Below are 21,532 nucleotides of genomic sequence, written 5' to 3'. Positions count from 1 at the left end.
ACGACTACACTTGGAAAATAGTATAAACTGTTGATGGAGGCAGTGCTGTGGAAGCTGAGGAGGGCGGATACCAAACAATGCCATCCAGAGGGAAGGAAACGGGATAAAGGCTACCAGGTAGGAGTGGCTCAGCAATGGAAAAGCTGCTAAGCTTTTAAGATAGAGGTCACAGAGGGAAACTGTGAGGCGGGTCAGACACCAAGCCCACAAAACCACTGCTGCATGCGTGACATGGAAGCTGTCAGTAGTGGTAACGAGATGGGGGATAAGCAAGGCAAGTGATAGACAGTACTGGGGCGGGGGGAGCTGGACGTGCCGTATTCCAGGGCAAATGGCTGAGAGGACTTCTGTTGACGGAATGTCAATACCCTGGTGACCTTGAGGTGATGGTGACACGAACCATCAGGCAGTAGTATGGAACCAGAAATGGAGAATCACTAAGCTGCAGCACGGAACCAGCAGTAACGTTTCAGAGCATGCGAGAACAAGGAGCAAGAAGCGTGAGAAGAAGAGGACCACTGTGGTGAACCACTAAGCCTGCAATGAATTTCCAAAGTGCAAGATAAGCACTTGGGAGAATTGGGACGGGGAGCAAACCATTGTGCTGCCATCTCGGGCCTTAAGAAAAAGGTTCCAAGTGTACAATACAACCTAGTCGAACTCTAAATTGAGAAGAGAAACTATCATTGAACAGGTAACTTACAAAGGTTTACAGCTGTATAACCAAGAAAGAGGGGAAACACCCACATTGATAAGGTGACCTGGTGGAAACATTGCCACTTTCCCCGCAAGAGGCACTGTGTTCTGATACCTGGGTATGGTATATTTAGAGGTAGAGGAGAACCCCCGCCCTGAACAGGTGACTTGGAGGAAAGGGTTACAAGAGCACAACCATCACAACAGCAGAAGTGAAACGAACCAGAGGTTCTGTATTCTGGAACCTGGAGCGAGGTTCACATTAAGGAGAAAGATGGATCAACCTCTAATATTGAGTGGCATGGAACGAAACACACGAGGATAGTGGAACAGTGTTCGGAACAGCAAACGCCAACCAACAACTTGACCAAGAATTTTGGAACCTAAAGCAGTCTTTCCAATGCATAAACAGACCAAAAAGAACATTACAAGTTATGTTATTGAGCATTTGTATAGCGCCTTTCACCATTGGTAAGATCTCAAGACCGCCCTCAGGGACCGTAGTCCAGGTCAGTGGAAAGGGTAGGGTAATAGGTAGTGCTTGGGTGCACTCTGTATGTGTACAGCCACTCCGAATTTGCGTGGTAGGTAGTTGCATTTTGGCAGAGGCGGTGCTTGTATATGTGATTATGTGGGCAGCTAGGCCAATATCCGTGGGGTGTAGCTGCGTTTTAAAGATTGTTGAGGTGTTCATGGTGTTTTGTAATTATGTGTGCAGCTAAACCGAATAAATCGAGGGGGTATAGCTGCATTCTATTGTTTGTTGGTGCAGAGGAGAAAGTCTGCATATTGGTATGTGTGAGTATAGGTATATATTACTGAGACAAAAGACCACCTATGCTGCATGCTGGAAGCTGAAGTGCGGGTCCTCCAGTGTGTGTGTCAAGGACTTGTACTTTGTGATACAGAAAGAAGCGTGACTTGTACTTTGTGATACAGAAAGAAGCGTGTGTCCGAGCTGGGGACTTGAAGATCTTTTGAAAAGGCATCAATGGAAATCCAGACCACCTTAATGCTACGAACTCCAGAATAAAAGTACTTGAAATTAGATTTCATTGTCTAAGAGTCTCGATGTTTGTGGCAACCCACCACATTAGCCAATGACCTGCCCAACTAGGCAACCCTCAGATAAGGCCACTGCGCTCTCACGATTGAAGACCTGACTGTGGATCTAACAGATGCCACTGTCTTCGCCAAGCTAGACCCGAGAGCAACCAACTAAACTGCCAGTAGAAGATAAGCAAAGAGCTTATCTAAGAGATTCTACTCATCGGCACACCCGCTTCCTCCTTCCCTGCAGCTCTCTGGGCGGCCTCCCTTGGCCCTCTTCCTGCTCCCACCTGCAAGGCTAAAAACCTCAGAGTTATCGTCGACTCCACACTCTCCTTCTCTCCTCACATCTCCGACGTCTCTAAGAAGTCACACTACCAGCTGTACCTCCTCAGAGGTATTCTTCCTCTCCTCTCCTTCCCCCAGAAGCTCACTGTCTCCAGAGCCCTGGTTCTCTCTAAGCTGGACTATTGTAACAGCCTCTATCTAAATCTGCCTGCCTCTACTCTCCGCCCTCTGCAACTTATCCAGAACAGGACTGCATGACTTGTCCTTGGCCTCAAGCCCAGGGATCGTATTTCCCCAGGACTGAAATCTCTGCACTGGCTCCTAGTGGCTGCGAGGAATACGTTCAAAACCCTCTGCATTGTCCACAAGGCCTTCTGGGGCCTGGGGCCTCAATACCTTCAACACTCTCTTCCCAAATATCTTCCTTCTGGAGCTCTTCGCTCATCTGCATCCAACTCCCTCAGGGTCAGTCGCTTCTCCAAGCAAGGAGTTGGTGGTAGATCCCTCTCTTTGGCAGGGGCCTCCCTCTGGAACAGCCTTCCTGCCTCCCTGAAACTTGAGGAGAACCATCTCTGGTTTCAGAAGCACCTCAAAACCTTCCTCTTTGCCTCTGCTTTCTCCCCCCTTCTCCCCTGCTGAACTCCTGGCAGAAACTGCCCTGGTTACCTGGCCACCCTTTCTGATTCTCGGGCCCCGCCAGTTGCCCTCCTGCACTGCCTCCCTGGCACCCTCTGCACCGGGGGACTGTTTTCTGTATCCCTACAGTCCCCTACTTGCACTTGCCACCAGTGGCCGTTTTTATTTATCTTATTTATTCAATGATCCCATGTACTGCTCTTTCCCCTCTCCCTTCCCCCACGCACTTTTCCCTTTTCCCCCCTCCCCTGCACTTGCGCGATCTGAGTGACACCTGGCCTAGTAGGATCGTTGTTCTGTCCTCCCCTTTGTTCCCCCTCCCTTTCCTCGTCACGCCTTGAAACATTTGTGTATAGGCGCGTTATAAATGCCATATCATAGCTGCAACCAGTTTCCAAAATGTCCATGTATGCGACATCTGAAAGACAACGATACCTACACTTCGGCATAGCCTCTGCAGTAGAGGTCTTCCAGGAACCATATGATGTACTTCGGGTTCTTCGAAAGAGCCGTCTTCTTGAGCCACGACATCCTTGTGCACTCACGAGCTGAACAGGGGCACTTGCCAAGTTTGAGAGCAGCCCTGCAAGGGCTGACTGCCCTGTACCTACATAAAGAGAAAGGGCAGTTCTTCCAAAATCAACTCGAGTTCTTCAGCCATGTGTTCAGCTACAAAGACATCCCCGCGGATCCTCAAAAAGGGGAGTGATATCAAAGAGCCCCAACCACCAGAGGCACGCGGCTTCCTCAGCGTGGCAAACGACTGGAGGCAATTTATTCCAGAGCTGCCAACACTCACAACCAGTTAACCCACGAGTGAGGCTTGTTTGAAAAAGCTTCCTCTGAGAACTAAATCACTCTAAATGATTGACAATTTTGAAATATTTAGGTCATGGAATTTATAACTAGTCAGAAGCTGAGATTAAATGTGTTGGCCAAGATCACACGTGTGTTCAGTGGTGAAGCTGATATTTGAAACAAGTCCCCATACTACATACAGCAAGATTCAGTTATTAGTGAATATGAACAAAATGAATACCATGTTTTGTAGATCTGCCATGGAAAGTGCTCGAATCACATGCTAAACCAACATGACAGTATGTGTACTACTTATTCCCCATTTTACATGCGCATGAAACATGGATTGTAAAACCCTTAGTTGGGTGTTAATGAGTAGTCGAGAATGGCAATCTCCTTCCATCCTTTAGGAAGACTTATTTGCTTGTCGCTTCTAAAGCATAGGTTCGCCCGTCTTAAGTATATTAGTTCCATGCAACCTGCAATAGCAGTGCAGCTGAATAAAGGCTGACTGAGTTGCAGAGTGGCCTGGCCCCGATGGCATCAGCGAGAATTGCTTGCGGAAACCATCGGGCCAGGCTATTGCAGGTTGCATGGAACCAATATACTTAAGACAGAGGGCGAACCTGTGATTTAGAAAGTGAGAGCAAGTACATATGACCCAGGTGTGATATTTTGGACGAGAGAGTCGCAGGCAAGCTTCCTCTGCTACTCGCAATACAGTAGCAGCAACTAGCCCAGCCCTGAGAAAGATCAAGGAATGGTCGCAACGCGTTGGCACGAGGGCATTTGGAGCACATACTGATTATCAATTGGCATTAAAAACCTACATTCTATGACAAATCTAATGAACAAATAAATTTCCTTTCTTCCAATTGCCAGTCCCGAGTACTCATTAACCATTAACACCCAACTAAGGGTTTTACAATCCACGGATCATGCGTATGTAAAAAGGCAAATCACCAGTACACATTTCTTGTTTGTGGGCTGTGGGGCCGCCCCCATGCACCCAACATAGCCGATATTTGAATGTACAGCGCAGGCAATGGGCTAAGGAATGCAAACAGAATGTGAGAAGGCAAACCATTGTCTGGTGGTTAAACCAGCACACTGGTCTCAGCACAATGGTCTCACTGTCTCTGATGGGACTACCTAATCACATCTCCCAATGCATTATGCTCTTCATTAGGGATAGTAAATAGACCCGTGCCACATTGATACTTGTAGCATTTGAAAGTCATGCTTTTTTCCTTGGATGTATGTTCTTTTGTATCCTAATCAGTGTAACTATCAACAGTGTTTATGTTCACAAATAACCTCAAAGGGAGTAAAGGCTGAGTGTCCTTGCCAAGATTGGGTACTGTGGTACATCATATGAATACAGATCTCTGCAGTGAGTCATTAACACACTGAGCTATCTTCTTGACTATGGTGCCCTCAAACCTATCCATGTGCCTTTTTAACTTCGGTTATTGCATGGCAAGGATGTTATTACGCATGATCCATATACTCAAAAGAAAGATGCAAATGCTATATAGGCCCTGCTATAGTGAACGGACAAACAGGATGTCATACAGTGAGCTTGGAATGCATCACACACTCAATGAATGTGATTGCACTTAGTTGCCATAGCCTCAACCACACACAGTACATCATCGTGGCGTGTTTACCCCTTGTGTAGTCAGCCAGCTCCCTACTGCCAATGAAGGCCAGCCGGGTGACCCCTGCACCCTCTCCATAATGTGCGTGCTGCAAAGCACACATACACAGCGGAGTAAAAGTGTATACAGAGCGGCACGAAGGCACCGCAACCTGCCCAACCCTGCAAGGCCTGGGGCAGTTCGTCCCTGATACCCCCCTCATCTTGGCCCTACTGTCAGGTGCTCGAAAACGTCCTGTGTCAAATATCACATGGCAGTGGGCATATGTGAGGGCCAACTCAATATCACACAAGCGAACATAGGTCAGAGGGCAGTATTAGGACTGGTAAAAAAAAAAATCAATAAAAAACACACATGGTTCCAAGGGTAGGTTTGGTGTGGTGGTTAAACATCCCAAAAGTGACTGGGTCAGAGGACAAGCGTGAGGTTGGGCTTTGTTCCATGTTCCTGTCCATATGCATGCGAAGTTCAACAGCGCCTGGGAGACTCTGTGGCAGATAGAGGGTGTAGGCATGGCACCCCAGCGCCATCCTGTAGATGACCCGAGGCCTGACCTAGGCAGGTGACCAGTGGTTTGGGATACGTAGTAGGGGCTCGTTCGTGACCATACAGGGGATTCAGGGGTTGAAAGAAGGGGCAGGTCAGATGCCGTTTTTAAGAATGGGTCACACGGAAGACCTTGGGTCAGAGGTCAGGTTCAGTATCACAGCGATCACACTAGCTGAGGGGTGGGGGGTACTTATGGGGCTGGTTCCCTATCACGCAGGTGACCCAGGATTAAAGGGGTGGTGGGGGAAACCAGCGAGACGTAAACAAATAAATACTCCTGCACCCACCCACCAATGAGCGCTAACTCGCACACAGAGCATGAAAGAAGACACAGCAAGACACGGAAGTAAAACGTTTTGCTTTAATGGAATGTGTTACAGTTTCTGAGGAATAACTGGCCAGGCCCCGAAGCAGAGGCCCCTGCACACTGACACAGAAGGCAGGTGGACAAGGGGTGGTATATGCCCTCCTAAGGCAGTTTACATATGCGTGGAAAAATGCACCTCTGCACTGCCCCAAAACACCAGAGAAAGTGGCACCATAAAAAGCTGGTTCCATGTTAAGTTTACTTTCTGTAAACAGTTCTCATATTAATGCCGTACGGTTTCATGAGTAATGCTTGCGTGCGCCATGAACTGCACAGTCTCGCGCTGCTTTAATAACAGAAAGCGCCATTATTAATCAAGGCCCACCTTTAGTAGGTTTCTCACATGCGCAGCACGTGTCCAGCTGTTGCCGTGCCCTCACCACATGCTCCTTTACTGCAGGCACTACTGGACTGGCCTATACGGAACTCTGAGATTTCCCAGTAGGCCTCTGCACCTTGGACCTTTTTTGTGCGGTCTTTCCACTAGCAAACGGGTTGGGCCTGCTGAACTTGTGCAATATGAGGCCACTTTGAAAATTCTTTCCGGAGCCTCTTTTGGTTCCCAGTCAACTCCTGGCAGGCTCACTACACAGTAGGGTCCCCACCCTAACAACTTCGCCAACAAAGAGACATTATTCCCAGGGAGTCCCCACACACAATATTTGTGAGGCTATATTGCGCCTAAAAAATTCTTTTCAGTGGCTGGGGGCGTGGGGGAGGCAGGGAAATTGGCAGTGTGAGGTGGGGCAACTATGCCCAGAAGGAAGCCGAGGGAGTGAATTAATGGCGTGTGCGTTGGTCTCCCCTCTGCCATGCAGGCAATATGCACCAAGGAGCCGAGGAGACTCAACCCAGGAGACCTGCAATTCCCCAGCCTGTGAGCTGTGTACATATAAAGAGACAAGGAGTTGCCGTGCAAGAAGGGCCTCCTGTTCCGGCAGGCAGCGCCTTCTACAGAAAAGAACGATATCATTCTCAAGAGGGAGTTTTCAAGCCTCGCTTGGTGTCTGAGGAACATTTGCAGCGGTCGTCAGAGAATGCTTTTGGTTTTCTAAACGTGGATAGCAACTATTATTTAATCAACTAGAGACAATTCGGTGTTTGGCTATATAAATGAACAATGTATGAAATTAGATGCATTTGGAAGGTTACCAGAAAATGTGAGCACTGCTTTGTTTTTAATTCTCTAGAATTCTATAAAAAAAAAAGCTCTTCACGGAACGCTTGAATGTTTTTCGAAATAAAATCGTTTAAAAAATATATATATTCTAAACTAAAAAAAAAAATTCAAACGGTGACTTTCTCGGCTTGCAGGAGCAGGTGAAGGCAGAGGTGTCGGGGAAGGCTGCACGGGGACCAATGCCTCAGAAGCCGCGGAATGTGCAGGGACTCTTGAAGACGGGCCGCCATTTACGCTGTGTACGGAAACTTGAGCAGTACGCCCTCCGACGGGGCTAGCACCAGCTTGTTAAGCTCCACAGACCCCTCCTGGCGCTGTGGGTCAGAGCTCAGCACCAGGGTTGCCCCCGTGGGCAGGTGCTCGTGCTCTAAGGCCACGGTGGCTGGCGTTTCCGCCAGGTTGAGCGCCACCAGGAAGCGGTCATTCTGGTCCCAGACGCGCAGGTAGGCGTAGACTTCCGTGGCGAGCAAACGCTCCAGCGGAAAGAAGTCCCCGTGTAGCAGCGAGCGCTCTTTGCCCCTCAGCTCGCTCAGCCGCTTGTAGAGCCTCAGCAGAGAGGTCTTGTCGTCTTTCTGCGCCTGCGAGAGGGTGGGGAGAGAGGGGTGAATGGCCGCTCAAGGACCAGCAAAGATACTTCTAACACTCCGGCCCCAACACAAAGGCACACCACTACCGACATCACAACGTACGCAGGTCTCGCTACCTTCAATCTCGACCCCACATTACCATACTTGCCAACATTCTGTGACCAAAAAGATGTAGGATTTTTCAAGTTTCAAAATCAATAATTCGCATAAAAATGACATCACAGGAAAACACAAAACATACATTGTTGGCACCATTGGAGCATTCTAAAATACAAAACCCATCAAACAGCACAACATGGAAAGATGTTCAAATGTTAAACATTTATAATTCTGAATGGTAAGTGAACACCAAATTCAATTACCTAACTTCACAGAAGGTAATCACACAGAGCTGGTAGGCAATGTTTTGCCACTGCTGAGTAGCAGCAGCCTGGGCAATACATATGTATTCCTGCAGTTCAATTTGAACACTGAATGACATGAAGACTGATAACACCTCAGTCTGAAAGGCAGATGCTGTGTGATGGGGTTACGTTCTTCCACTTGCCTTCACTGTTGGTTCACCTAAGGGATTTACCATTGCGTAGCTGTCAGGTCAGTGGATTGGTCTGAGTCCAATCAAAGTAACCACCTACCAGCCCACTGTACAGACAGACTAATTAATGTGTTGCATGCTTTGTCCACTTTAAAAAGCAGTAGGATCTGTCACCCAAATATGTAGGTGTTAGGACAGCTTAAAAAGCAGTAGCCTACTGCCTAAATCTGTAGGGTTGGCAAGTATGCAATCGCAGGAAGCAGCAAAATGAGGGCTCGGAAAAGGAACAAACCCAGACGCGTGACAGTAAAGCCGGGTTAAGGGAAACTGCACCTATCACCCAACCATGAGCCCCGAATTGCCCGGTGGTAATAAACTTTGAGGAGCATTAGGCATACCTCGACCAAGCTGTGGAGGTATTCCCTGGCTAGGGTGCCACGACACAAAAAAGGCCTCGTTTTCAAAGCCAAGGCTTCTGTTGTCTGGGACTTCTTTTAGGTCCTGTATCACCATCCCCCTGTAGATCCCATCAGACCTTTTTTCGGAGTGTGCTTTTCCCATTATACACATTACAATGACATCCAGCAGCGCATTTCCTCGAAGGGGTTTCCGCCCGTTCTGGCCTTTTTGTTTTCCTCTACAGTGTGTCCCCCACCCTCTTAAGTTACAGGACAGGAACTGCTGACCTAAAGCGGAAAAACCTGTGCAAACATCTCATGCTCGCGGCCCTTTTAGAGAACAACAGTACACACTGGCCAGAGGACCTAACCCCCCACTCCCCTCCCCCAGAGGAAAGCATTGCACTCTAGCCCCAGCGCAGCACAGTACCCCTGTTGTTCCCGAGGCACCACCCGTGTCCCAGGAGTCCAACTGAATCAGGGGCTATGGGCCTGGGGCGGCGTGTGCTTACATCTTCTAAAAGTACTGCCCCCCCTTATAGAACTACCAGTGCACACTCTCGAAATACAGTATTTAAGGGTTAATCTCCTCTTCAAGTTCCACGGCTTCCCTCCCGGCCCTCTGACGAAATGACCACCTGGTTAAGGAGTGGCGCCTCACCCAAGCATGCTACTCACCTCTACAGAGATGTTTCGGTTGACCTCCTGGATGGGCAGCACCTTCCGCGAGAATCCAAACGTGTCCGTACTGTCCCAGTGCATGATGGATTTAGCAGGCTGGAGGATTTAATATATGCAAAACAAGACACATCAAAACCTGAAGTGCAGGAACAGAGGAGCATGGATAATGACAGTGCAACATAGGCAAAGCCAAACGCCGCCAACCCCCACCAGCCTCACGAGTGGCTAGGAGCAGCTCTCAGCAGAGTTGGTAATAGGGGGGTAGAAGTGGAAACCATGCAGGGGAAACGGGGGGCATCATCTTATGCAGCCAGGATGGAGGGGGCAGTTTCTATTTAGGAACCCATTACATGGCAGTATCCAGAGTGGTGCCACCTGGGTACATCTCTCAAACTCAATAATCCTCTTCATTTCACATCCCAAAGCCTGTGCCGAACTGCTGTCGCCAGGCCTCTAAGAGCGCCATGGTTTGTGGAATCAGCCAGAGCACGCACACCATGCAACGGTCAGAACTTGCAGGGGACTTCTCTGGGCATAGCCCGCTTACCTGTCCCGGCTGATCTTGGAGTCCAATCTCGTCCCCGTAGTTTGTGAAGGGAGTTCCCGGCAGCGTAAAGAGGAGGATATTGTACAGCCGCAGAAGGTCCTGATGTACCAGCGATGCCATGTGTCCCACCTGTGGTCCTCCCACCTGCAGAGAAATCCACACGCAGCAGCCCAGTCAATACCAAACTCCTTAACGGCATACCTCTTACTTTTGAGTCACCCAAAGAAGGCAGGTTTTAGACAGCAGCGCTATCCTTCCATTTGTGCAGATCTTACAGACTTCTTAGCCCTCAAGGTATAGCTATATTACATACTCAGGCATAATACAGCAGAGCTATCCCTCTGGTTGGAGACCTTACAGGTGTACGCTTCAGACTGTAGAGCAATCCCTCATCGCCAAGACCTCACAGGCATATGCTTCAGAGACAGTAAGGCTCAGAGTTTGTCTATATCGGCCACAGACACCACAGCTATCCATTTCAGAGAGGTTATGAGCTCAGTTCACAAAACAGTCCTATCCCTCAAGTTGCACATCAGTTGCACTCTCAAGCCTCCGACAGCAGAGCTATCCCACAGGGAGCATTTCTTTACGAGCACGATCCCAAGATCTCTACTGGGTAGACAGTCCCTAGCCCCAATACTTACACTCCAGCTTGTCCATCGCTGCCCAGCTGCCTCCAAGTAATTCTGGATCTTGCTGGCGAGGTCCGAGGCGCGGGGCCGTGCAGGCATGCCCAGCAGATATTGGCTCGACAGAAACTCAGAGCTCGTCTGGTTTAGCTGGGCAAGGATATCCGGCTCGCTCGTGCCATCAGTCACCGCAATGAGGACCCTGAAAGAGAAGCAAAAAACAAAAGGGCCCGTCATGATCGTGATCCTGAGGAAAATCAACCGCCTACCAAACGGACAGCCCACGCAAAGAGCTAGCTAGCAAGACCAAAGCACAGCAAGGATTCCCAAAACACGCCGCCCCCAATGAATGAGAACACTCGGGCCCCAATTTCTCTTATTTCAGTGCATGGGATTGTATTAAAATATATAGGTTGTCTTATTACCATGCATTTCCAGCACCGATAGCTCTAAAACATTAGCAATCATGGGTGTATTGGGGTATGGGGGAAGCAATATCGTAGTCAAACAGGTTTTCTGTGTCAGACAAAGGGCTGAAGGTGATATGGGATGGTCAAGAATAGGCATCTGTCTGGTGAAGAGGGCGAAATGAAGGCGAAGTGTTCACGAGAGGAACTGCCTTATCAGACAAGCCCCTTTGGCGTAGTGTGCGCAAAAGCTGGTCGCTGCTGGTCACGGGTACATCGGATAGCAGCTCAGTGATCCGAGGACACAGTGTGCAGGAGAAAGGCTTTCCTTCCCTACAGCCCTGGGAATGTTCTCAAGCTCGCATCAGCGACAAATGAGCACATTTTCTGCCTTGTTGGATGTCACACCCACAACTGCCACCTAGGATTTTCACTGTGTTTTTTGTGGAGGTAGCATTTGTACTTCTTAAAAAAAAAAAAGTGTACTCCCTGCCTCATACAAATGAGCAAAATACCAACCGTTGCTTTTCCTCCAGTGAGAAAGTCAACTGCAAAGAGCACAGAGAGGGGTAGGCTGCTGCACTAGTGAGATAACGGCGCGCTGCTGGACCTCTCCAAAAAGATTAGGAAGGGCCTACTGTCTAAACTGAGATGGCAAGAGCCGGGGGATAGTGATACGCTGCTCTACTGACCGCCCGCCCGCACGGTGGTGGGACTATGCTCCCGCCCACTGTCATTTTGCCAGGATGGCTACAAGCACAGATCTTTCTTAGCCTGTGGGAATTTTGTCTTTAAGTGCTTTGTTATAACACACAAGTTGTTACTTTCGTAAAGTCTGTTCTTGCATGTCCTGGGAGTGGATTACATACACACCTATGGGTGTAGAGCTGACTGTCCTGCGTCATGCACAACCAGAGCGCTAGTTTCTATGCTGATTTTTTGGGAGAGTGATGATCTTGGTCAGCCATGGATGGGCAACAGTTTCTCAGTGTCTCACTTTGACAACGCAGAGCTTGCAAATTCCCCTAAATCCTCCAATGGCCCGGGTTCCTTAGTAAGGGACAGCACTGTGATCAGAGTGCAGAAGCAGAGTGCACTCGGGGCACGGCCCCCTATATCCCATGCATGCATGCATGCACTCACCGGCTCTTCCCCTCTGTGGTGTGATTGGCAGTTACATTGTTCCACTCCTCCAACAGATCCAGCAGGCCCAGTTCCTAAAAACACAAGAGAGTTCAGAGTCACACCCATAACACACAGGTCGATCACCACTACTTCTGCCCCAAATGACCGCCCGTCACTGAGAAGAAATGCACCAACACACAGGTCTGAATAGGCATCACCTTTCACGACTCTGCAACTAGAGCAGTTACTAAAGGGTTTAAAAGGCAGCCCCCCACGCAACCCTGTGAAGATGGGGGCGGGGTGCACCTTTACACTGGTCTGCACCGCCTCTTCCCCCCCCCCACGTTGTACAAAAAGAACATTCACATCCAAGGTCTTTCTGCATGGCCCCCCGCCCCCCATCTGATCCACAATTCTGCCCATAACGAACTGCTTTAGTGCTAACTCCTGGGCCACTCAGCCTTCAACACCCTGCATGGCTCTCTACGCAAGTGCTAGACCATCAAGACATAACCCACCTTCAGCTGATCGACGCCCCCGAGGCGAATCCCGGCCACACCCTTCTCCAGCCAGAAATCCATAGCTTCCTGTTGGGAAACAGAGAGGTGGGGTGAGAAGAGACAGTGTGGTGCATACAGTTCTGTCAGCGGGCGGAGTAGGAAAAAGACCCACCCAGCAGCCCTGCAAGAGCAACTACCACTCCCTGCACCGCACCCTCCACTGCTACTAATGCGTGTCTCAACCTCTGTGCCAAGCATGCTCTGGACCTGCCGTCTACACACCAACCTCCTGCCCTGCAGCAAGCCTGTGCAGACTGCTGCCATCCAGCATGTGCAACCTCGACCAAGCATCCCCTTTTCTGACCTACATGCCCACGAACGTTATACACGAGCAGAGTATAGACCTTAGACTGCCTCTCGGTCTGTTCACTTAGTGCAGGGACAATGGCAAAGTAAAACAAGGCCCCAGCCACCCTCCCTGGCAGCTGCCACCTCACTGTGGCTGCAAATATCTTTGTTTTTGCTTCGTCACCCTGAGTGGGACGGTATGCCCAGGTGTGGGTCCCGTGTCTGCTGAGCCTAGAGACCCAAGCTACTCCTCACTTATGAGGCCCATCAAGGCTGAAACATGTCTGGGGATGCTTGTGGTCTCGTGCGAAATAGATGCGACCTAGCACTTCGGGCTGGACTGCCCCTTTTGGGGTGGGGCCAAGCCTCATTTGCATATGGTCTTCCCCTTCTGTAATGGCTTGGCAGGCGAAGAACGATGGTCTAGAGGGTTGCCCAGAGCAATGCCAGTGGTTAATATTCATTCTAAACCTTCCAGCCATCACCTCTTGGTTTTTGCAAATATTTGTTTCCAGAAAGGAACAGAAACAGGCCCTGGGTAAAGTCAATTCAAGGACTTGAAAAGCTGAACATGCATCACCTGACCAAAAGTTAAGCTGGGAAAATAGAAGAAAGGCAAGCTATCACACTCGCCGTTGCAGAGGTAGCCATAACCGCCAAAGCCTGAAAGGTGAACATGCATCAAGGACATTATGGGCCAGTACAGTTGCACATTTCTGGGAAATACAAGTTTGGACATTTATAGAAACCCATTTGCACTGTACCGGGGATTACTTTCTCCCGTTTTACTTAATGGCCATAATTCCTGACTCACACTACGCTTAAAGGGATTCCTTCGTTCACAGTGCACACATTATACATTCTCAGTCACCACCAGCCACCCATCTAGTATCACCCAGCAATCCCGCGCTCTATCCATCTTCCTCTTACTAACCTTCACAATGCGCTGGAAATTGGGGTCCAAGATGGTGTTGTTGCTGAACCAGGGATGTTCGCCCTTGTAGTTTGGGGTCAGGTCCAGGACGACCATAATGCCTGCAGAGTAAAAATTGGAAAGATGAGGGTGAAGAAATCCCAAAATACTGGTCAGCAGGACAGTGAGGATGAGGGTAGAAGGAGCAGTGCAGTCAACAGTCCCCTATTGGCTGCGATTCGCTGCTCTGCAGCAGTGCAGCCTACATACTCCTGGAATACTGCAGACAGGGGTGGGGAAATAATCAAAAATCACCCCACAGACATAAATATTGGTTAACTTTGGTTAAAATCCATCTCCTTCAATCCCACGCAGCTAAAGTGTGACTTATTTACATACAGTATACGAGAGTTTGCGCACTAGAGGCTGAATCAATGTGCACAGCACCGGTTGGTTAGTTACGTAGTATGCATTCTTTTTAGAATTTGGATCTGCAGCAAGGTCACGGGAGGGAGAGGTGTTTCCCACACCTGGAGTACTGACTACAAGTAATGGACCCTGGATTCCTTGCGCTGATGAAATACGCTTAAGGATTTAATAGCCGTGTTTTCTAGTGGTCGTCACACATTTGTTTTATTTAGTGGTTTAGAGTAGGTCAGTCGACACGTGTTTGAACCCACCCGGGTCTTTATCAAGGCTACGGTGTTGGGCGCTACCCAAGATGTTGGGTTGGTTGGAAGGTTCCAGTTTGCACGGTTGGGCTCGTGCTAACTGTGCCTTTCGGCTGTAGCTTGCAGTGTTGGGCGGCCTTTTGTCAGGGCTGGCCGATCTTCAACGCAAGGAATCCAGGGTCCATTTCTTTTTACTTATTGACATACAGGATACATCTCACTGCGGGACCGCACCATAATGCCACACAGGACCTTGGCCATCTCCCCTGAATGCCTTCCACCCGTCTCGTCCGCATGCTCCCAGTCCCCTTCTGACCCCTCACTCACTCTTCTTGCGGGCCGTCTCTAGGAGCTGTGTGAAGTTGTCCATGGTGCCATAGAGCCGGTCTATCTCCGTCAGTTGGGTGGCATCTGGGCGGTCTGCCACAGAGGAGTGGATGGGCCCGATCACCAGGCCCTTCACCTTCAGAGCGCCCAGCTCATCCATGCGCTGCTTGATACCTATGGGGAAAAAGGGTACAGGCACAAACAGGTTAATGGGCACTCGCCAGAAGAAACATCTAACCTAGGTCAAGGAGGCTAAGGGGGGGCATGAGCCAGATCTTGGCAAGGTAGAAGGCCAAGGAATGAGCAGAAGCATCAGACCCAAGCAAGAGTGGTCAGACCTACATATCGGAAGGAGGCAGGCAGCGGCTGGAGTCAGATCTAGGCATGGGTGGGTGAGATCTGGGAGGGAAGGAGCTAGACGCAGGAAAGGAGGCAGCAGCATTAGCCATAGAAAAGGGAACCGGGGCACTAGTTCCACCGAGGAGTAGAAGCACAAGTCAGTTGCACATTATGGGGAAGTTGGGCCCTCACACCTGGGCAGCAGGCTTTGGGGGGCTATGCAAGGGCAGAGGCTGTGGGTAGGTAGGTGCACCAGTCAGACATGGGCATAGGTGGCCGAATCTCTGGTCATGTATTTGTAGGGGTTAGGGGTACAGGACAGAACTAGGTGAAAGGACTACAGCACGATTTGTACCTAGGTAAGTCGACAGTGAACTAGCTCAGATGCAGGCCAAGGGGACAGAGGAAAAGAAACTACGTCAGATAGATGTAAGAATGATTACATGCCTAAATCAGACTTGGTAATGGGAAGAGACACCAGTCAGACCAGTGGGCGAAGGGGGTGTTAAGTAAGCATCATGATCAGAACCCAGAAAAGGGACAAAGCCTTTGGCGAGGGCAATGCAAGCAAGGTAAGGGGCAGGGTTACAGGACTTGAGTAAGAGAAGGCAGAGAATTCCCAGGTCTGGGATATTGCTCTCCCCTCTCGCTAGTCTCGTTTCTCTCCATCGGCTCGGCTGGTATGTCTGCCTCTCTCACCCACGTCTGAACTAAGCAGCCTCATGCATAGCTGCCAAGCTTCGCACTTCCATCCATTAAAGCTCGAGCCAATCTGATTTAGTTGCCTTCCCACTGCATGCCGGGACTTGTAGACCGATCCTTACAATGGGAAACACGAAACTACAAGGTCCAGCATGCAACTGGTGGGGGAGGGGGGGGCGCAGGAATAGCTTGAGGTGTAACGTCTGGATCAGGTATAGGATCAGGTATACTTCGCAGCTAGGCTCATGCCAAGTTTGTACGTGTGCTTCGGGTCCCGATCTTATATGCCTTGCCCTTATTCGACAGAGGTCAGACAGAGCACACATAAACCCCTGGCATGGGGCCATATGCATAGCTCAGATGCTGGGTAAGAGGCAAGTATACCAGTCGAATCGAGGTACAAACGATTGAGGCACTCAAAAGAGCACGTGGGGCGGCTGGTGGAACACGTTTGACATCTGGTGTGCCTCAGAGTAAGTCTTATGACCGGCATTGCGTGGGCTTTCCCCTCCCCCATACCACTTCCCCTCTGCGTCCCGAGTTCTGGTGTACCATGTGCCCTCCCTCCCTCTTGTAGGCTCCTTTGTACGCAGTCATGCCGGGAACCCGGCCTTGCGCACAATGGGTGTCTGACGCCGGGGCTGATGCAATGAGCGGGAGTGTTGCAGGCGCCAGGACAGGAGGAGGCGGTTCAATCCGGCCCTGGCTCTGCTGAATCACACAGTGCAGAGGCGAGGAAGTGAATGATCTGTGAGCGTGATATCAAGTGCTGCAGTGCAGCGTCAGCAATGTGGCGCCCGCAGCCGTGTGAGAAACGGCGGCACACCATTTTGGGTCCATTGGCCTTGTTCCTTCTATTTCGCACGGTGCGGCCGACAACCGAGCCATATAGAACCCTGCCACCCACAGCTGGTTCCTATCAATGGCTATACCCAAACACCATTTGTTGAAACCTCTCCGCCCACTTTGTCAATAAGGTCGACCTAACAACAATCTATTAAGTAAAAGGAAAAGGATTAAACACAAAAACCTATCAGAAGCGGGGAAAGGATGCAAGGAAGACGCAAGTTGTAGAAGGGAAGAAAACTACATGAACCGGAATGCCCACCCTCCTCCCCGCAGAGCGCGGTCATGGCCTCTTGACATCATTGCCTGTTAGGGGTACTACTACCGCCAATTGGGGTGGGGGTTCTTTAAACTCACGGTCAAACGTTTCGCTGTTATTGATTTTGTTTCCTTTGGGGTCCATCTAGGACTGGGACTTTAGATGGGTCTATGTGAAAACCTCCTTTTAATTTTGCCCAGGCGTCACCTATAAGCCAAAACTATTGCACTGAAGTACAGCTACCAGGGAGAGGACATGAGGAGGGATACACAGCTTGTGGGTGGCATTTAACCACCCATTGACTGCTCATGCTAATCCCTATGGCCATTGCCACCAAAACACATCTTCCTGGCCTATCTTACAGTCACATTAAGCATTGGCCTACCAGTGTTATTTCTAAGCGGCTTTGTACTGAGAGGGAACGGCTCAATTGCTGCTGTAAACACGTTACAGGTATAATAAAACTGTCAACCAAGTGCTCCTTCAGCCACTTGCTTTGTACCTTTGTTCCTTGCAGTGAAGTCCTGTAAAAGAACAGCCAACCTCTTTGCTTTTTGCCATTTTATGTCCAGGTATTACCATTATGGCAATGTCTGGCTAATGTCTATCCCATGCCTGCATAAAAGCCAAAACGGTTGGCTTTGCAAATGCTGGGTTTCCAACTGGGAATGGCAACGTTACCCCATAGGGGTTCCCTTGCAGACACTACTCTTGTCACTGCTTTTCGACTCCCAGGTGAGCCAGTGGCAGTTCAGGAACCTCATTTTGTGGCCCTTCTGAGGTTGGCCATTTTGCCCCTGCTGCAGTCTGTTCTGTTTCCCATTCAGGCAGCCCATAGACACCTGACTGACAACCTGGATAGAGAAGACCAGGCTGAGGTTCAATTTAGACAAGACCAAGCTAGCCAGGTACCGAGAGCCATTGAACACTGGCTAGGAGTCAAGTAGAGAATGCAATAAACGAATGGCACGTGTCCACGACCAGTGGCCAATGTCACTGCCCCACTGGACTGCACTTTGAACATGGAGTTTTTCTAGCAAAGACGGCTTGGCGCTGCAGTCATTGGCCCATGCTTTTTGCTATCACAAAGAGCCTAAAGTGGAGGCTTCAAGCAGTGCACAGCAGCAGCTTAGATGCAGGGACGGGTCACTTTCAGCATGACCTCTGAATTGATTTAAGTTGGCCAAAACGGTCTTTGAAGTCTATGGTGATAAAGACTAGTGGTCTTACCTGGTGCACTATTTTATGTTTATTTTACAGAGCATTGGCGCCTTTACAACAGAATTGTGTTTCAAAGCACCACAAGGTTAAATGGGAAGGGAACAGGGGAAATAAAATAATCACAAAAACTGCAAAATAAGAGTCACGGTCCTACTAGGCCTTGTGGCATTTGGATGTGCAAGTGCAGTGAGGAGAAGTGCAGGAGATGGGGGTGGGGGTAGCAGAAGAGTGGACAAGTGCTGGTGGATGGCCCGGGAGGGAAGTGCAAAGGGGAGCCAAGGAGGTGAACCTTAGGCAAAGTGCTAGTGCAGGCGGCTCCCAGGGTGGGATGCAGAGGCGCCAAGTAGGGGCCTGCAAGGGCAGTGAAGTGTGAGGGAGGCGGCTGGTATTGGCTGGGAAGAAGGGCCTGGAATCCTGCGAGAGAATCCTGCGAGATTCATGAGGATCAGGCCACCGGTCACAGCAGCAGCGGATTGATTAGCAGGAAAGAGGTAGAGAACAGCAGAGTTTTGAGCAGTTTCCGGAAATTAAGGAGGTCGGCTCAAGTCGGAGAGGGGCAAGGAGGCTGGTCCAAAGGGAGGGGCCAGCCGAGGAGAGATATGCTTGGAGAAGCATTTGACAGTCAAAGAGTTGGAGTTAGAGGAGCGTAGGGCTCTAGCAGGGGAGTATTTAGGGAGGGAAAGTTGGAGATAGCGTGTTCCCAGGCCCCAGAAGGCCTTGTGGATGCTGCAGAGCGCCTTGAATTTGACCAGGAGCCAGTGGAGAGATTTTAGGGCTGAAGAGATACGGTCCCTGGGCATTAGGCCAAGGATAAGACTTGCAGCCCTATTCTGGATTAGCTGGAGGGGGTGTAGGGAGGAAAGAGAGACGGAGAAAGAGGCTGTTGCAGTAGTCCAACCAGGAGAGGACCAGAGCCCCGGAGACACTGAGCTCCTGGGGGAAGGTGAGGAAAGGAAGAGGCTGCTATAAATGCGGCTAGTGGGCCAGACTGTACAGCCTCATCTATAGCTCTGCCTGGTGTTCCAGAGGGGCAGAGTCTACAGCCTTAGATTCTCAAGAGGGGCCACGCTTGACAAGACATACATTATTTCACTTATTAGGAAAGGTCACATTCTTGAGTGAGACATCTGAAGGTTAGAGCACTCAAGACGCAAGCAATCTAACATCCTGCTCTTTCAGTCTGGCTGTTATAGATGGTCACCGTGAGCCACCACACCTTGGCTGTCTGATCCCCTAACTGGGCAACAGGCACTCGCTCCTCCCGTGGTTCACACCCACCCCTCTTGTGGCTTCAACCCCCTGCTTCTCCAGAACCATGCTACATGTTCCATGACCACTTCCTTTCCTGGGCACAGACCCTCCTGCCATTTTTTTTTTTAAACAGAACCCTCACCTGCTAGGTCCCCGTTGCCATCGCCATCAGAGTCCTGGAAGGCCTCGACAGCCCCAATCTGGTAGAGCGCTCCCTTCTGCCACCACTCCTGCGGGGGCAGATCGCGGCAGCGAGGGGCTTGCACGATGATGACCACAGCACCAGCTAGCATGCCGAGCCAGCCGGCCCAGAAGAGGATGAGGAGGGCCCAGCGGGTGCGCACCCATGCCGGTGTGCCCGCCACCTTCAGCAGCTCCTCCTTGGACAGCCCAGTGAACTTGGTGTCTGCCTCGTCCTCCAGGACCTTCACCTTCAGAGCCCCATTGGTCTCGCCTGCCGGAGCCATGGGCTGCTTCTCGGGATCCATCTCATTCAGCTCTACATCCTTCAGGTCCAGGACCACGGCCTCGGTGGAATTCGCCATGCTTTTCTCAGCGCAGACTGCAAGAAAACAATATTCATATGACAATGCAGAGTAACAATATCCGCCTGCCATGCCGCCCTCAACATGGCCAGCCTACTGAAAGATTGCAAGAAAAAAAAATATGAATAAAAACTGCCCCCATCATTTTAGACATTGCAGGCCAGATATAAAACATATAATAATTGCTTTTGCAGGCTTAAACGTATGGTGCCATCTGCTGAATACGGGGAGCCCCCAGATGTAATACTAACAGAACACCCGAAGTTACAAACGAATCCCATAATAGGAATACAAGTGTCAGCTGACCATGCCACAGAGGGATATGGGCTTTTGGACGTCTAAAGGCTCCAGTGGGCCGATTTCAAGCCACTAGCTGTCTAAAGGCTTTTTTTTTAATTTTATTTATCCCAGGTGTGCTTTTTTAATGATGGTTGGTAGAACAGAATTCTTTTTTTTGTGTTCTGGTACATTTTCCCTATATTGTTTTTGTCATTTTCAAAATGTCAATGCCTATCTTTTGATTCCATACAAAGGTATATTGATTTTTGCTGTGCGTTTCTTCTCTCAGTCACTTGAGGGGGGTCCCTTTGCTTAAGCTGCCACCTAATAAGGGGTCTCGGTGATGTTGAAGAAGCCACCACACAACCTTGTGTGCAGCAATAGCGCCGCTTGGTTCATACGGGTGTTCTAGGAGCCGTGATCGAGCGTTTCGTGTAACTTTGTCGGCATAAATTCCATAAACTAATGCTAAGGTAAAAATAAAGTGCAATATGGGAGGGGGGAGGCTATGTACAATTAATTAAACACACACTGGGTATCAAAGCAGCAATAGGCAAGAATTGCGGCGAGCTAATTTAGATTATATGGCACTAATACAGTGTGTCCAAAGATTGGACACCTCTAAATATCGGGGATTGATCTGAGCAGGAAAGCGGGTGCCAACTATTGAAAGGGTACTACACACATCTCTGGCATGAATGGCGCGGCAGAAATACAAAGCACTGATCCCAGGAAACATATCCGGGAATTCATCAGGGTTCTGCGCCAAATAACCTATATCTGGGAAGCATTTCTGTTGGGATGTCATCATGTCACACTTGATCATTACTGCAGCGGAGCCTCACCTGTGTCTTTCGGGTAGGCGTCTACTCCCGGCCGTCACTCACTTCTTCCTCCTGTTTCTGAGCTTGATCACATCCCAAAGCCTAAATATAAAGGGGGGAGGAGGACGCAGGACTCCACCCACAAAAGGGAGGAGATGTGTGCGTAGTAAAGACGCCATTGCAGCCGCCCCGTCACACTCAGTTCGGGGAGGAGGGTTATTGGACTGACAGTGTCCCCCCTCACCCCCCTCAAAAAAACATGGCGTTGCCTCGGTTCCCAGAATCCAAGGTCCAGGGAGGGGAGCGCCTGGCGTAAACACATTGATGAAGTATATATGATAAGACCCGGGGCTAACCTTAATTTGTGACTGTA

General features: G+C 49.9%; 1 protein-coding gene across 1 annotated transcript; it reads right to left on the bottom strand.

Annotated features, from left to right (window-relative positions):
• Window positions 1-6,025: 6,025 nt before the first annotated feature.
• Window positions 6,026-21,307, bottom strand: SLC3A2 (solute carrier family 3 member 2). Its single transcript, XM_069645165.1, has 10 exons — window positions 21,181-21,307; window positions 19,654-20,073; window positions 14,894-15,067; window positions 13,917-14,017; window positions 12,653-12,721; window positions 12,153-12,226; window positions 10,618-10,804; window positions 9,974-10,117; window positions 9,424-9,522; window positions 6,026-7,803 (listed from the first exon to the last, which is right to left on the bottom strand). The coding sequence occupies exons 2-10, from the start codon at window positions 20,054-20,056 to the stop codon at window positions 7,456-7,458; spliced, it is 1,599 nt and encodes a 532-aa protein (XP_069501266.1). The 5' UTR covers window positions 20,057-20,073; window positions 21,181-21,307; the 3' UTR covers window positions 6,026-7,455.
• Between the last annotated feature and the right edge of the window lie 225 nt (window positions 21,308-21,532).

The sequence above is a fragment of the Ambystoma mexicanum genome, chromosome 2p, assembly GCF_040938575.1.
Source record: "Ambystoma mexicanum isolate Mex_15411 chromosome 2p, UKY_AmexF1_1, whole genome shotgun sequence".
Classification (NCBI taxonomy): Eukaryota; Metazoa; Chordata; class Amphibia; order Caudata; family Ambystomatidae; genus Ambystoma; species Ambystoma mexicanum.
Note: the sequence above shows the minus strand (reverse complement) of the source record. Positions and strands in the feature narration are given on the sequence as shown.

Excerpts from the sequence above, each read along its gene's own strand:
- SLC3A2 (XM_069645165.1), bottom strand. The coding sequence starts at position 20,056 with ATGGCGAATTCCACCGAGGCCGTGGTCCTGGACCTGAAGGATGTAGAG. Across the intron at positions 10,805-12,152 it reads ACCACAGAGGGGAAGAGCCG|GGTCCTCATTGCGGTGACTG; the intron begins GTGAGTGCATGC and ends CTTCTCTTTCAG. Across the intron at positions 7,804-9,423 it reads ACCGAAACATCTCTGTAGAG|GCGCAGAAAGACGACAAGAC; the intron begins GTGAGTAGCATG and ends ACCCTCTCGCAG.